General features: G+C 32.7%; 2 protein-coding genes across 3 annotated transcripts; both read left to right on the top strand.

Annotated features, from left to right (window-relative positions):
• The first annotated feature begins 1096 nt into the window (after nucleotides 1-1096).
• LOC118051657 (uncharacterized) lies at nucleotides 1097-5950 on the top strand. 2 transcript variants are annotated; one of them, XM_035062376.2, is made up of 7 exons: nucleotides 1097-1565; nucleotides 1690-1779; nucleotides 1947-2038; nucleotides 2136-2187; nucleotides 2298-4187; nucleotides 4417-4558; nucleotides 5148-5950. In XM_035062376.2, the coding sequence occupies exons 5-7, from the start codon at nucleotides 2301-2303 to the stop codon at nucleotides 5783-5785; spliced, it is 2667 nt and encodes an 888-aa protein (XP_034918267.1). In that variant the 5' UTR covers nucleotides 1097-1565; nucleotides 1690-1779; nucleotides 1947-2038; nucleotides 2136-2187; nucleotides 2298-2300; the 3' UTR covers nucleotides 5786-5950. The 2 variants fall into 2 exon arrangements, with proteins under 2 accessions (XP_034918267.1, XP_034918268.1); XM_035062377.2 differs by lacking the exon at nucleotides 1947-2038.
• A 4403-nt stretch (nucleotides 5951-10353) lies between these two features.
• On the top strand, nucleotides 10354-15681 carry LOC118051658 (protein CONTINUOUS VASCULAR RING 1). Its single transcript, XM_035062378.2, has 7 exons — nucleotides 10354-10792; nucleotides 11275-11327; nucleotides 13236-13345; nucleotides 13463-13630; nucleotides 13719-13816; nucleotides 14815-14941; nucleotides 15234-15681. Exons 1-7 carry the CDS (start codon nucleotides 10640-10642, stop codon nucleotides 15326-15328), a joined length of 804 nt encoding a protein of 267 aa, XP_034918269.1. The 5' UTR covers nucleotides 10354-10639; the 3' UTR covers nucleotides 15329-15681.
• Nucleotides 15682-17653: the final 1972 nt, after the last annotated feature.

Here is a 17653-nt window from a genome sequence, read left to right as displayed (position 1 = left end):
ATTAATTTTAATATCAACATATCAAAACAATCTAAAAATATTAAAGAATATTAAAATTTTTAAATTTTAAGTAACCCTCTTAAAATGCAATACCGAAATAAAAGCTAAGGGTAGAAATTCGAAATTCAAACTGTGGGAGTCCGTACATTATTTAGATTAATAGAGAGGATGGAATTAATTAGTAACATTTATTATGGGCACGAAAAGTGTAGATACACTGCGAGACTCGTGTGACTGCATTTAAGGCTGTCGTTTTGGTAGCTTGGCAAATACCGTGAGACTTCTTTATTAAACTTTACTTGGCTTAATATGTGATCTCAGTCTTTTTCAAATTTAAATTTAGTAAGAATTCACTCGGTCTAATCTTATCCATCCAATAAATTAATCCATGGTTTTATTAATTTAATTAAAATCTGTTTTGATTTTTTTTAAGTAAAATAACATTGTGTAAACTTAAATCTATTTTCAAAACAACTCATTTTAAATGAACATGAATAAACTCATCCAATTTACAATTTAGGTTTGAACTCAGTTGAGTAAGGTTTACTTATTCCAAATAGTATTATAGAGTGTGATAATAATTATTTTTTTAAAAATTTTTTTAATAATTATATATATATATATATAATATATTTTTTTTTACTTTTAAAAATTACTGTATACCTCCCTTGGATTAAACCCGCACCAAAATATAATTTATCCATCACAGATGGCCTAGAATTGAATATTTGGCCTGCAACTAGTACATTGATTTGTATCCATGGTAAGGCCCGCCCTAAGCTCTTGTTTGGCAATATATTCAAGTAAATTTTAAAAAAACAATTTGTTTAAAATTATTTTTTATTAATATTTTTACATCATGTTAAAATATTAATATTAAAAATAATTTTTTAAAAGAAATATTATTTTAATATATATATTTTTTTAAAAAAATAACTACTATCATACTTATTCCAAGTATTATATATTGTAATGAAAATGTTAGCAGAAACATTTCAAAATTCAAATGTTTGGGGCAAACTTGGTAGGCACAAAATAGTAATTCCGGTTGCTGGTCAGTATTTAGAATCAATCCTTCAATTACTCAATCTTTGAATTGAAAGCTGTACTGTTCTTCATATTTGTGAAACAGCTTCCTCAAATTCTCAAAGTAACCGTGCTCAAATTTCCAAAGTCCAAACACGACCTTGAGTTTTAGTTAATAAAAGCAGGGTAAAAAAAAAAAAGAAAAAAAGAAAGCTGACAACCATGACTGAAGGCAGTTTCCTATCAAGTTCTTCTGTGATCTCATCTTCCCACCGTCTTGTTCTTCTGTAGCAAAACACGTTCGACAAGAAACCAAGCTGTAACCCCACAAGAATCTCTCAATGATTTTATTGTCCCTTAAGTCCCGGTAAAGAAAAGAGTGAAAAACAGAACCAACAAAACCTTTGACGCTCTCTTTCTCTAGCAATGAAAGCGAATCTAAGGGAGCACGCTTGTACACACCACAAAGGCAATGCACCGACTGTATTTGTTCTCATTTGTGGATCTGAGTCTTAATTTGAATGCTCTGCAGCTTGCAGGTGAGAAATATGAATTCACTGAAACTGTTTATGATGAGACCTGATCACTGTCGCCTTGCCTGCAGGAGATTGTTTTGCATGCTTTTCTCTCATCTGGGTTCGTGTATTTTCTTTTGTTTGGTAGTTTCTACATGGTTTATGCGTGAGGATGAGGAAGAGATAACTGGGTTGAGGAATGCTGAGAAAGAACAGAAAGAACGGACCAAGAATTTAGGTACTCGCTTGTTAAATTTGTTTTTCTTATATTATAGGTTCCATGTGTTTGTTTATCATTGATGCTCATAATGCCTGCAACATAAAAATGTTACTATGTGTTTTAAACCAAAACCAATTTTAATGTTTAAGCCCATGAACCTGACCTCTCATTTCATGATCAATCAGCGAAGGTCATTTTCGTTGAGAAGTTGCTTAGAAACTATCAGTACTTGATCTCTTGGAGTTGACCTGTAGTTTATGCCTGAAAATTTCAAAAGGTGAATGATCTTTTTCTTTTCTAATGGACATGCTAGTTGTTTATTACGGCGGCAGCTGATTGTTTATTCTGTTTGTGTTTGAGCCGACACAAAACAGATTCTGATTGCAGACAATCTTTGAAAAGTTTGGAGAGAATATCCAAAACTATGTGAGTATTCTGTCAAGTTTTTTTTTTTTTTTTTCCCAACTAAACTTGTCATATTTGGTTGTTCGATTACCAATAGAATCTGACTTTGTCAAATCAAAACTCCGTGTTAGAATATGTACAGATCATTTGTCACATGTGATGATCCCAAAGGAGTTGTAGAATGCGGGACAATTAGAAAATACAAGAGTGGTTCCCACAAAATGGAGCATAAGATCATAAGCCATAAAACACAGAAGAACTCTAAAACAGATTTGACAGTCATGGCTGAAAAGAAGGAGCTGGTCTCTAAAGGGATTGTGGAAGAGTATCGCACTCCATCTTCATTTCAACTCCTGGAGGTCTCAAGAGGAGCTCAGAAGCTGAACCAGACGATCAACTCGTGGTCCAAGGGGTTGAGCTCTGATGGCCAGTCTAAAGATATTGCAAAAGATCTGTTGAAAGGGGCTCTAGATATGCAGGAGTCTCTCCTCATGCTTGGCAAGCTGCAAGAAGCCTCGCATTATATGGCCCAGCTGAAAAGGCAGAGAGAGAAGCTAAAAAGAGGAAAAATTAATGAAGTCGGGGCTGAAATGATGAATTCACATCAATCTGGTGATCTCCATTGCCAGACAGGATTTCAAAAGCCACTGCTTTCTGCTGATGGTTCTTCCAATGATTACATTGATGAGCTTAAGAAAGCAATCACAGATAGCCTTGGCAGGCATAATTTGCGCCCAAACAGAACCACCCGAGAGAAGACGTCCAAAGAAAGGAGAAAGAGGGACTCAGATCCAGATGTCCCCTCCACGAGCTCAAGCCAGTCGTCAGTGGCTCAGTCTAGCAGTAGCCATTCTACTCGCTCCATATCTACAGCAGCTCCTCCAAGGAAGGAAAACAGTCCAAATCTGATTGCCAAGCTAATGGGTCTGGAAGACATGCCATCAAAAACATTGCAAAAACATCCACAGAAACAGTTGGATGTTGAGACCGATTTAAGCCGGAGGAGGCCAAGGCCAGTCTTTGATATTGAAATGCCAAAGGTAAGGAAGCCTCAACCCTTAATGCATAAGGTACGTCCAGAGCCAAGAGCACTGAAGGATATTCTTGAAACCATGCAATTTAAAGGACTCTTGAAATGCCACTCAGTCAAAGAGCTCAAGTCCTGGTCCCATCACTCCAGAGAAACGCATACCAACCGGAGGTCTGGTAATTATATTTCACCTATTGTACTAATAAAACCTGGTGTGTCATGCTTCGAATCAAAAGAGATACCTGCATCAATGGTTTGGGAAATGGGAGCCATGAAAGCTGAATTGATGCCACGAAAAGTAAAGTTAAAAAAAGGACCCGAACCTGATACTAGATCAGCGGACTACAAAGAGGTGACCTATAGCACTAGCAAAATGCTGCGTAAAACAGACGTTGATGAGCCTACAAACAAAAGGCTGGGCCAGGAGGAAGGAACCAAGGATCGCAGAGAGGTAGTTGTGAAGCCAGAAGAAAAGGAAATCAAAACAGTTGTCCAGGAAGAAGTTGCTGTTCGTGAAAACAAAGGGAACGCAGAGCCGGAACCCGAAGAGACTCTAATAAAAACGCTGAGCAAGGAACGAGTAGAGGACCGCAAAGATGTAGTTCCAAGAGCAGAAGAGCAAAGAATTAGAACAAAATTGAAGGGTTCGTCCAAGTTGAAAGCTAGCTGTCCTTTAACTAACCAACAACAGAAAAAAGAGACAGATGTGAAAAAGGTAAATAAGACTCAGAGGGTGGATACTGATAGCAGGAAACGGATAGAGACAGAGGTTGTGAAGCCTAAAAATGTATCAAGATCTCAAGAACAAGCCAAGGTGATTTCAACAAAGACAAGAACTGAACATGGATCAATGACTACAAAGACTCAAATTACTCAACAGAGCAGTACGAATCAAAAATCCATCTTGAAACACACAACAAAAACCACAGTTCACGGCCCTAAAGATCAGAAGCGGAAGATAGTTGCTGAGCCTACAGCAGAAAAACCAACTGTATATCTTCTTACATTTCATCTTCATGATACTGAACAATCTTTCATTTCTGCACTCATTACAGTCTTACTTGCCTAAATGCATGCTCAGATATTTATATTTTAAACTACAAAAATAGGGTCCAGATCATGTGTGAAAAAAGAAAGTTCAAATCTGAAGTTTGGAACACATAATAAGCTTCCAACATGACCAAGTAATGCTTTGTGTTATAATGATACCTTTCATGCAGAATGAGGAACTAGGATGCAAAGAAGACAAGAAGAATGGCCACAAATGTGATGCTGATCCTGTTTCCAAAGTAACCAACACCCCACTTGCTGGCCAGCCATCTACAGATGAGGAAGCAAATGTCTTAAAATTTCATAATGAAGGTAAATTGGTGAACTCCATTTCAGGATCCTGTCAAGTACGGAAATCCTTGTGATACAAGTACATGAGTTTTGCACACGATCATTGTTCATGTTCATCTCAACTTGTGCTCAACATAAACATGTACATTAATGACTGATTCTTTGTCCACATCCACTGATATCGTCACTGAAAACTCGGGTTGGTTGGGGGTAAGGTGGGAATAGATTAGTGATTTCAATCTTAAGAAAAAGATAACTGCAGGTAAAAAGTTGTTTTAACAAGCCTTATGGTAATGTGGTAAAAGTATCATTCCTAAGAACCTGCTGTCGCTGGTAGGATGGAGCTTATATCAATTATCTTCACCATCCTAGAAATGGTCTCAAGAAAATTATTGTTCTCAACAAAAAGATAGTGGAACCAAGAACTAAAATCAAAAGGCTGTAATAGTGTAATGTGTTCACAATAACTGGAAAAAAAATATTCAGAAGGTTGTTATACTATTCCTACCTCTAGTATCAAGAACAAAAATCGAAACATTTTTGTGTAAATATATAATTTATTATTTTGGCTGATTGTTCTGTCAAATTGCTTTTTTTTGCCTCCCTTCAGAACATTGCAGTGACACCCAGAGTTCTCCCTGCAATCATACATTGGTGACCTCTGAACATGAGGAAGTTGCGAAATCTCCTGAAGAAGCCAGCAATGATATGGGTCTCATAGGAGGAGATGGAGAAAGTTCCAAAAACGGAATCCAATTGAATGCTTTACTTTTGAGCAGTCCATTGTTTCTCACTCGTGCAGAGGAGCTTTTCGATCTCAATATGAATAGCCCCCAGACCTTTCCACCATCTGGCGTCTGCGATTATCGAATAGCCAACATGGAACTTTCTTTAGATTATGCTAATGAATACATTGAACGTAGAAGCTGTGTAGATTCACAAACAAGGCACCCGCTGCTACAAACTTGTACAGGAGATTCAAGACCTGATCTTTCTTTAGAGAAGTTGGTGGAGGAGGTTGTCAATGGAGCCAAGACTCTGGCTAGTTATTGCAAGCTTGGCTCTTACGACCTTCCAGCTGATAGTCTGTATGGGATACCGGAAAACGATATAAGATGTGGATCGGTAGTGAGTGGAACATGGGATTTGGGGTGGAGGAACGGATTTTCTGTGGATGAAGCTGAGCAAACTGTGAATGACGTAGAGAAGTTGCTTATAAGTGAGTTGATTGAGGAGATGTTTACATAATTAGAGCTCTTAACCCTTTATGTTAAGCAAACTTTTCAGCTATTTTTATGTCAAAAATGATAAGAATTGGATTGATTCAGCAAGTGTTGTATAGAACCATGTCAGTCAACTTATATATACACACTATGTAAACAACTCCGAAGAATGTTTATTTGTTTATTTTTTTTCAATTATGATAATATTATGAAAATAAACCAAAATATATTACGATAATCAATTTAAAATTAAAAAAATATTAAAGAATAAAATTAAAAAAAAATCATAGATGAAATTTTAAAAAAAAAGTTGAAAAAAAAAAACCTAAGATACTTTAAAAAAAATCTAATGGGAAAAAAAACATTTATTTTTGCATGTTTATGTTTTAGTCAATGAAGGAGTCATTTTCTGAATTAAAAAATAGAAGATCCTCTTGAACTATTAGTCATAGTTCGGTAGTCTCTGAATTAAAAAATCTATGTAACTAATATCTGGATAAATTTTTTAATTTGATTTAATCCACCGTTCCATCCATGATTAAATAGAACACGTTATTTTTGTTAAAAAATAATATAAATTATATCTTAAAATTTTATCTAATAATTTAAAACTTTAAGTTATTGGGTTGACATAGTTCTTTAATATGATATCAAAGCCTTGATGACCAAGTGGTCACGATTTTGAATCTCACTATCCTTATTTATTTGATAAAAAATAAACACAAGGCAATGTAAGTCTGTGCAAGTTTCAAACCCAAAAGGCTTTCAATTAAAAGAATATATTAAAAAATAATATAAATCATATATTAATATCTCACATAACAGCTTAAGTTATTAAATATGAAATTTTAAACTCAAAAACTATGGCACATGGACCAACTAATAATTGGGATCCATACAATTTAGCCTAAAAATATAATACATTAATAATGCTATTAATAGAATACAGATCATGAATCCAAATCTGATTTAAAATTGGAAATAATATTAGTTGACTTTTTCTATATTACTTTAATGCATGTTTACTATTGTGAAAATTTATTAAAATATATTTTTATTATTATTGATATTATCATATTAAAATCATCAAAAAATATTAAAAAAATAATTTATATTTTCTCACAATAAAAATACTTTTAAAAAATACAAAACAAATACTACTGCACTCTTCCTAAATGGGACTTACATGGTTCTATAGCCTATGTACATAATGTTTTTTATATAGAAAATGAGAAGCAAGTAGACTACCTAAACTTTCTACGGAACATATTAAGATTAAGAAAAAAAAACTAAAATGAAAGAGTGGTGTTAAACAGTATATTAAGATTAAGAAAAAAAACTAAAATGAAAGTTGGTCTAACAATAAGAGATAATACGGTCTTTCATGTGTCTATATATATATATATATATATATAAGTGGGAAGAGAAGCAAATTGTTGTTTTAATAGATATAAAATATTATTTAAAATTAGAAGGTGGCCGACGCTTGTTATGCACGTGCTAGCAAGTGGGGTAATTTTGTGTCATTCGGGTAATGCGTGGTTGGTCGTTTGATTGTCAAATGATGACTTCTAGAGCAATGTTAGAAATATCTCGGTAGCTTCTTTATTTTTAAACGGTTTGTGTGGACAATAAACCTTCGGTAAGGCATCAATTTTCTTTTTTTTATTTTCCTTTTTTTCTCTCTTATTCTTTATTTTTGTGCATGACTCTTATTTTTTTCACATGAGCCCTTGAATTTGTTTTTCCTTCAAATTTGGTTAATGTTCTTCTTCTTTTTTTTTTTTACTATTTGTATTATTAAGTTATTTATAAATTTAGAATTTGTTTCAATTCATCATCCTTCAATTTTTTCATCTATTAGATTTAGTCTCTATTTTTTTATTGCTATTTGTTTTATTTGAGATAACTTCGTTTTTTATTTTTTACGAATTTCATTCTTCTTTAATTTTTTTATCAAATTTAATCATTATTCTTTTTATTGCTATTTTGTTTTTTTCTTTGGCAAATTTTAGAAATTGAGTTTTTTTTTTTCATTCTTCAACATTAAATTGATTGGAAATTAAGCTTTTTGATTGAGCTCGGGTTTAGGATTTTATAATTTATGAGTTTAGAAGATTAAGTACACTTTAAGATATTCGCTCAGGTTTATTTTTTATTTTATGTTTTTAAGTAGATGTTTTTATAGTTTCATCTTTCAACATTTATTTTATTAGAGGTTGGACTCCGTTATTTTTTTTTCTATAAAATTTCCCACTAATTTTAAAAATAACTCGAGTTATCCCGGGTCTTTTTAATTTTTATTCTTTGTTAAGTTTAGCATTTTTTTAAAGAACTATTTTATGTTAAATTAAATTAATTGATTACATATAAGCTTGGGATGCTTACTTCATAATATTTTGCTTGGTTTGCCTTTTAGGTTGTTTCTCTAATAATGCATGTTTCTCTTTTAATGTTATTCAAGAAAGACAAAACCCAATGAAAGAGAACAAAGTGTAAAATAAGAAAAAAATCTATGACCAATCTTAAATTCACACGAGAAAGTATTTTTTTGGTCCACCAATTTTTTCTTTCTTCTTTTATTGTCCTTATAATATTTGAAATATTTGTTTTGGTTCAAAAATTCATTTTATTTATTTTCCAGTTCATGAATTTAAAAAAAAAAGATGGAAAGTCGTTGGTTGATCATATAACAAAGATAAAAAAAAAGGTTAATTTTAGTATCAAGAGGTTCCATCAAAATCAAGAAGAGATAATTTTTTTTGGACCAATTTGATGATGTTTTGAGATAAGAGAGATTGATTTATTGAAGTGCTAAAAATATTTAATAGATTTTTTGGATCAAAATGGATTAAAAATTAGATTTTTTTAGACCTAAAAAATCCATCTTTAATTTTCAGTCAACTCTGAGATGGTTAGAATCTAACGTAGATGACATATTGCTAGTTAATATAGCCTACTTCTTTTTTAAAAACAAAAAAGGAACAAATCTTCATCTCTTAGAAAAAAGAGAGAGAGAAAAGGAGGGTCATCCATGTGTGCTTGGAGTCTTGTAGTCCCATATATGTCTGTTGGGGCGGGTGTCAGGTCCTACCCCATTGTATTTTTTTTTATTTTTTATTTAAATGCACTATAAAAAAAATTAACATTGTATTTTAATTATTATTCAAATAATATTACATGTTTTCATGGAATTGTTAACTATTTTTCTTCTCAATTATTATGCGCATAATATGAAGAAAAATCTCAAGAATATTTAATTAATATAGAATTCATTTTTAAAAGATTTTATATAATTTCTTAAATATAATTTTATTTGTCTTGAGTAATGAAAAAAGGGCAGTCATACGCGCCATTAGCATGGAGAAGGAATAAGCCTAGAAATTTCCGAAAAGTCAACATCCATTTTTGGGATTTCAACCCTCCTGTCATAGAAATGTAAAAATAAAAATAAAGAGGATTATCAAAGAAGAAGAAGAAGAATCAATTACACATATTAATAGGATATTAAAACGCGTGAGATATTTAGTGTAGATGCCAACACTATTCACGCATACATAAATCTCGGCTGGATGGCCTTGTTTATTTTTTGACCATTTATTTTAGTCCTTAAAGTTTTATTTTTGGCTATTTAAATCTAATTCAAAACCAATTGTTTCTGATTTTCTAGTTAATGGTGGAATTAAAAAACTAAAGACCGAAATAAAAAGGACATCAAACATGAGTAGCGTGCCATAAGTTTTGGGAAAGATACACTTTAATCTTCTAACTTTTAAAACAATACAAATTATATGATTTAAGTGCCTTAATTTTTTTTAAATTTAATTTTGATATAAAAGTTTATTTTTGATATTTTTAGTTCCTAGTTGAGAGAGGAGCGGAAAAAGTCACTGGATTTCAACGGGAGAGAGAAAAAAAATATCATTAATATCGATTTAGGCCACCAAAATAGTCGATATTTATGTCAAATGGTTTTATTTTATAAGGGAAGTTTATATATGGTGTTTTTCTACCTTTAAAGCTTGTGAAAAAACAAAAGCCCAGTTCGATTTTTTATTTCGGGTTTATTTTGGTTTTTGGGATGATTTTTTGGTTTTCTATATCATTGATAGGTTTATTATGGTTTATAAGATGTTTTATACTTGTCTTTGGTCAAAAATTAGTTGAAAAACTGATAAATATCCCATTTTACGACATTAAATATCTTGATTTACATATGTTTTTTAATTTTTTTATTTGTATTTTCAGTTATTATATATGGTCTTTTTTATTTACTATATTATATATAATTCTTGATTTATTTGATTATATATATATATAATTTGTTTAAAAAATTTCACTTTAAAATTTTTTTACTATAAAAACATGTTGAAAAATACTGTACATATAATTTTTTTATTTAAAAAAAAAATATCAAACTCTTGCATTTGACTGTCACGCAATCACCATAGGTGACAGCTAAGAAAAGCACTTGTACAGAACAATAATAGTAACAGAAAACAGCCAGTCGTTATTATTTATATCGCAAAACAAATATAATCAAGAAATAAAAACATTGATTAGTCCGCCATCATAGCAGACATAACCTGCCCCCTCCGCCACCCAGTCCACTTGTTATTGGAGTGTTTCCGTTTCTGTAAATTAATTAATTAATTTGACATCTAAATAAATAAAATAAATAAATAAAAGATTATTGCTAACAACTAGTAGCAGTAGTAGTTACTCGTTTTTGAATTCAAAACAAAAGACAGAGAGTCCTCTTTCCTCTCTTTTCTGCAGCAAAAATATAAAAAAATCCAGAGACTATAGAATATATGTACTTATTTTGATCCGTCGATAGATAAGGAAGAGACCGGCAAGTCTTTTTCTTTCTGTTTTTATGATGGGGGATGAGAAATCGGCGATCGTCATGGCCAGTAGAGACAGAGATCGAGAGCTTCTAATACCAGTCGCTGACTCTCCCGACCTTGAGATCGCTTCTAAACCTTCGTCTTCCTCCTCCTCCTCCTCGTCGCACCACTCAGGACGCGAGGTTTAACTAATCTCCTTTCTCCTTTTGCCTTTCTAGGGCTCTCTCTTTCTCCTTTTCTTATTTAGAAAAATAACGATTGTAATTGAAACTACAATTCTGCTAATTATTAGTTAAGTTTAAGCTTAATAATTCAATTTAATGCTTCATTTTCCAGCTAGATTTGATTTAATTGTTGAGGAATTTGATTCAAAGGATATGCTGATTTGGTCGTGATTATGATTAATTGAGAAAATTAAAAGAATTATGGTTTTGATTTTTCACTGTTGTATTTGTTTGAATTCCACAAAGGTTTTAGTTTTTTTTTTTTGTTTTGGTTAGGAAATGCTTGGGGTTACTATGAAATTGCCACGTTCCAAATTAAAGCGATTTATTATATAGTTTTGCATATTTGAGGATTATTTCATGTCTCTCACATGCCCTTTTATGATTTTTTTTCTTAAAAGAACTTTTTATCTAACATTTTCTGTCTTTTGACTGTGTAGACGTTTTGCAAGTTCGTTAGGAGCTGGGCTTCAAAAAAATTCATGACAGGATGGTGCTACTCTTTTTTCCATCTCCTTTATTTCCTTGATTTCACGGATAAATGCTGCATCTTTCCACAATCGTGTGTGTGTGTGTGTGAACAAGGATCCGTCCAGGATGTTTCTAATGATAGCTCCGATTTGAAATATGGCTTGTGTATGTAATCAGTTAATCATTTGAAAGGACTTCATTGATTTTAATTTATGTTTTCAACTCTCCTTCAGTCCTAGTTTGTTTTGGTATAAGAGCTTTTCTTACCTCTTCATAGGGGTATTCATTTTTTTTTCCTCTTCCAAGTTTTTTTCTCCCCCCTGAATATGTTTATCTGGATCATGGTTTACTGCCTGCTGGAATAAATTTAAATAGCTGAAGAGTTTTCTAGGAGTATCCAGCAATCTTTGAAACAAACAAGTGTCTACACTTGGGTGAGTGATGAGGTGGTTTAGCAGGTGGTGTAGTTCATAGTTTGATCGTGTGAAGTTTGGTGTGAGATAGAATCCATGTCTGAAAAAGGATCATGATGGTCCGTCCTTTACTGAGTAATAAGGAAGTATTTATGGTGAGAGTGAGGCAGCTTCCAGCCTTCCACCAATAAGACAGGTCAGGGCTTGAATAGAATTCAGTGATAAGCGGCTTTGACTTAGAAAAGAATCATGAGGCTCATGTTTCATGGATGACATGTAGTTGAGATTTGAACCTCCCTAAATAAGCTCATTATGTGTAGCTCCTTTTTATTTTGATGCATATTTATCTAAGCCCACAGCCAATTCTCCCAGAAAATCCTGTGGATTCGGAACTAATAAGTCATGATAGGCAGAGAGATATTCAGGAATAATATGCTAGTTCTTACGTGTATTGACATTGTTTTGTGAAAAATAAGAAATGCAAGATGGTCTTCACTACACCCTTAGGAAGACTTTTATCTGTTTAAGTGTGTATTTTTGTCTGATCTTTGTTGGATACACTATGAATTTTGCAACTTTTCGTAGACCTTTCATCTATATCCCTGCTATCCAGTTAGATCATTTCATTATGTACTTTGGAAGGAACCCTAATGAATGAGTTGGTTGAACTCTTTGAGATCGCCCTATGGTGTCTCTCTGTTATGGATTTCTTTTCTGATGATGGGGGTTTTGGACATTTATACATTCCTGTATCTCATTCTGAAGAGGAGGCAAATGTGTGGCTGACTACTATACCAGTTGTACATAAGCAACTTGTGGGTGCTTTGTTCTATCATGTGTGATCTGGTCCTTTGGCTATTTAGAGATAACTAGTTACTCCTGTTGATTTAACTTTTTGAAACAAGTCAGATGCAACTAAAGTTTGTGGTGATTTGCTTTCAAAAGTTTGTTTTGATATCAATTTGTGTTGTTTTTTGGGCAGTTGCTAGAACTTGCCAGGCACTGCAGATGCCACTCACCATTAAAAATTGTGTGGAAGTAGAAATTTTGCAAGAGAATTGTTGTTTTCCCTGTTTTGCTGGGTGCACAAGGATTGTGCTTTTTACCTTGTAAATTGATTGGATGTCCGCTCTTCATTAAGGACTGTATGCTTTTTACCACACAGATGCCACTCACCATTAAAGTTCATAAATTTTGCAAGATGCTTTCATATTAAGCTGCTCTTCCTGTGGGTTGTGAGGGAAACCAGTGGCCTCTTTTATGTGATTGGCCATAGTTTTTCTGCCCAATTTACAAAAGAACGAATATCTTGGACTGCAGTTGTACTGGATGAACCTAACTTCATTGATTTGTAATTTTATAAGATTTCACGTCTGTTTAGTGTTTTTCTTTTGCATGCTCTTGAACAATACATCCAAGCAAAAATATGTGTGTTTGATGATTTTTGCATTTGTGTTTTGTTTTTCATATTGTGCTCAATCTGTTATAGATGTTGCTCACACTTAGCTGTTTTGCAGTGTCATCCTGTTTCCCATTGCAATCACCTTCTACATAACATGGTGGTTTATTCACTTTGTGGATGGATTCTTCTCTCCCATTTATGCCCAACTTGGAATTGATATCTTTGGTAAGCAAGTTTATCTTTAGCACCATAAGCCTTTTCCTCTCTGAGGTTAAATCAATATTATAAAGCAGTTCATATTCTTACTGATCATTTGGCTTGCCTTCTTTTGTTCTTTGTTAGGTCTTGGATTTATAACCTCCCTAACATTCATTTTTATTGTTGGGGTATTCATGTCATCTTGGTTGGGAGCATCCGTACTGAGCCTTGGAGAGTGGTTTATCAAAAGGATGCCATTTGTTCGCCATATTTATAATGCTTCCAAGCAGATTAGTGCTGCCATATCCCCAGGTCTGTGTTCAGTTTAATCCTCATGTTTTCACTGGATGAGTATAAGCAGCTGCCATGCCATTTACATCATGTTTCTTTTGTGTTTCAGACCAAAACACTCAGGCTTTCAAGGAAGTGGCCATCATAAGACATCCACGTATTGGCGAGTATGCTTTTGGGTTCATTACTTCAACTGTGACGCTCCAGGTGCGATATTCACTATAGGATTGTGCGAATTGCATGTCTTTTGTCTGTGATCAGACCTATTAACTACGAGTCCCAGATTCTGATTAGGGATGTAAAAATTTACAATTTTGGTCACAATAGTCCAATTCGTAAATTAAGATATGCAATTTTGGTCACAATACTCCAATTCATGAATTAAGATATGGCAAAGGCGGACTTCTTGCTTGGAGACTGGAGAGTAATAGATATCCCTAACTGCTGAGAAACACTTGTGCATGCATGTCTTTGGTGCAGTAATACTACCTTGGAAACTTGAAAATGATTAGCAATCGCCCTACTGTTAACTATGAGTCTTGGATTCTGATTTGGGATGCAAAGATATACAATTTTGGTCACAATACTCCAATTCATGAGTTGAGATATGGTGAAGATGAACTCCTTGCTTGGAGAGTAATAGATGTCCCTAACTTTATTGAGAAACATATGTGCATGCATGTCTTTGGTGCAGTAACGCTAGCGATCACCCCCTCCCACCCACACCCGCACATGCACGCGCACTCAAAATTCTAAAGACTTTCAGGCCAACTCTGAGAAATATCTGACAACTGCAAGCTTCAGTGACATCAACATATACCTTTTCTGTCATTAATTAGTTGTCGCTGTCTAACCCAAACTATTTTTGTATTTTGCAATGATTTGGATTTTCTTCCTTTGCTGTCCCATGTTTAGAAGACACTGAATCTCTAAAAGATTCCTGAACTTGGAATTTCTCAAATTTTGGGGCTGGTCTACAACAAATCCCAATTGATTATTAGATGCTAGATTATTGCAATTTGGGATATTGAGGGTCTGATCTTCAATTGAATCCTATAGATCATATCCATATCTGAAATCAGGGGTGTTATCCTTATTTAAAAAGATTGAGTTAATATCGTGATACTGGTAAATGATAAATGCTCAGCATAGCATAAAATAGCATTTGCATTCAAATTCTTATATTTTCTAAGTTTGAAATGCAGAACTACTCTGGAGAAGAAGAGCTATGCTGTGTCTATGTTCCCACAAATCATCTGTACATTGGTGATATATTCCTGGTTACTACCAAAGATGTTATCAGACCCAATCTCTCAGTCCGAGAAGGAATCGGTAGGGGTCTCAACTAGCTTGACTTTAGTTTGTCAAATATTTTCTTTTTTGGCGGGGCAAGAAGACATCTTTCCTAAGCTCTGTCTTTATTCAGGGTACTAGAAATACAATATTGCTTGTTATCTCATGCAACAGACATTTTAGGCTCAAGAGTTTATTCACTCTTAAGATACATGGTCCTTTGTGAAAAATGGGTTTCCAGCATGTTTTTTTATTCTGAAAATGAGAATCGAAAGGGGATCTATTCCCCCACCCCATTCCTCAGTTCTTCTGATTTATTCTTCAATTGCAGAAATCGTTGTCTCTGGGGGGATGTCGATGCCCCAGGTCCTTTCAACACTCGATTCAAGCATTTCAGTGGATAGAAGTAGATCTGAAAGAAGCTGAGGTTGAAGAAAGTAGTTGTAGATGGCTTGTTTATTACTTCTATTGGTTTCAAATGAGTCATCAGAGCGGCCACTCAATCAGCTTTGTGCTGATAGTGCTGGATTTGAGGTCAGATCAATTTTTTCCGTGGTTGTCAGATGTAGCCCTTTTTTTTTTTTTTATCGTTTAGAATGTACATTAAGTGCTTGGAATAGTGTGGATTATACTGGCAGATAGGCGTTGTTGGCTTTGAGTTCTCTTTTTTCCACGTAATAGAATGGTTTTGGCTAATCCGTGCTGGAGCATGTACTTCATGGTCTATGTTTTAACAATTGAGAGTTTCCCCTGTAGATAAGAGGTAATATTTGAGGTTCCATGGTGTTTTAGCATGCATCTGTCAATGTTCTACGTGAAGTGTCTTCAAGCCATGATTTAACAATATCAAAGAACTAACGGTACGGCTTCTTGAATATAGCTTGAAAATCACTTTAAAAAATGGGTTCAAACTCAAAAACAAACCCGCCATGACCATGAGGTCAAGAGTTCTATTATTCATTCTACACTTTCTAGTTGTTGTTGAAGAGATTCGTTGAATGTTCTGAGGGTAAGAGTCAGCCTGGTTGAAATGGAGTCTTGAGCATGCCAAGGGAAGTAAGAATAATTGGTATAAACTAGATCATTGGCTTATTCTACAACACAGATTATTCTTTTGGAAATATTTTTTTATATTACTAATTTTTTTTAGTAAAAAAAATAATAAATCATGTTGAAATTGACTTGATATTAATATATTTAGTGGGTTGAAATGAACTCAAACTACTGATTAAAATGTGGTTTGATTCATAAAATTTCAAAACGTGATAATAATATATTGGATTGATCTAGATCAATATGTGTTAATCTGTTAGTAGAATTCTTCCAATTCAATATATGGATATTATCAATTATTTAACAAAAAAAAAACAAGAGAGATTGAAGAAGAAGATTGACATTATATTTAATAGTTTTAATTATTTGCTATGTTTGGCATAACATGAATTATTTGTTCTCTGTGGCAGCCTCAATAGATCCGTTATTGAAGGATAAACTCTTTTTTTCTTCTTTATTTCATTGCGTTGTTAAAAGAAATTCAATTATATGGTTTGAGAAATTAAATCTCAACCCTTTTTTTATAAGTTTTAAAAATTCATGTTTTCTTTTCTATAATTTTTGGAGATTTTTCCCTTTTTAAGAGATTTTAAGGACTTATATTGATTTCGATATTGCTACATGTGATAAACTAGTATTTATTGGATGATCAATTCAGAAGTTGAAGAAGGAACACTGTACTAGGAGCTCATGGACACCTGAATGCCTGCCATGCATTTTTGAATTAATTATAACTTAATTCTTATATTTCATCGAAATTAATTAATTATTAATTCTTGTAGTTCATTGGAAATAATTAATTAACTTTTGTGGTATAAAAAATAATGAAATTGTTATTTGAACAACTTAATCATTCATTCTTTCCTAATCAAGTCTTTCAACCCCGCCTTCTTCTTGCTTTTGTTTTTTCCATTTTTTAAAGGAAGAGAAAAATAAATCAGAAATGAATATGAAATCAGTGGAAAGTGCTAATTTAAGAATATATGAGCTAAATAATATTTGTTCTGAAACTAGAAGAATTACTTAAATGAATTCTGGGAAGTATTTTCCGATATTTTGAACTGAAAACACTTTCCAGTGTTTGGTTGTGTTATGGAAAATGAATTGGAAAATAATTTATTAATGAATGAAATCTAAAAAGTATTTATAATGACCTATATTCATACAATAGTTTTATATAACAAATTTACAAATGTTGAATGAGAATGAAATTGAAAATAATATGTAATTTCATAAATTATCTCAAATAAAATTGAGATCAAATCTAAATTTTTTTTTAAAAATGAAAGATGAAGAAATTAAAATAATAGTAATTAACATTTCAAAAATTATTTCAAATAAAATAAGTAACAATAAAAAGAATGAGGATCAAATTTGATAGATAAAAAATTTCAATAAAAATATGATAAGAAAAAAGCAAATAGCAATTATAAAAATAAAATTTTAAGAGATGAAATTGAAAAATAAATATTCAAAACAAAATATATATATACCAATCAAAAGTTTGAGGATTAAATTTAATATAATTAGCAAATAATGACATTTATAAATTTTTCACAACTTCTGAAAAGTGTTTTCCCCCCAAATTTTTCAGGAAAACACTTTCCTGAAAACCAAGCCAAATTTTCCTTTTACTGCCATTAACCAACTTCCTACTGGCAAACAAACACAAGAAAGTTTGGAAAGTGATTTCCCGGA

The sequence above is a fragment of the Populus alba genome, chromosome 18 (assembly GCF_005239225.2).
Source record: "Populus alba chromosome 18, ASM523922v2, whole genome shotgun sequence".
Lineage (NCBI taxonomy): Eukaryota > Viridiplantae > Streptophyta > Magnoliopsida > Malpighiales > Salicaceae > Populus > Populus alba.
Note: the sequence above shows the minus strand (reverse complement) of the source record. Positions and strands in the feature narration are given on the sequence as shown.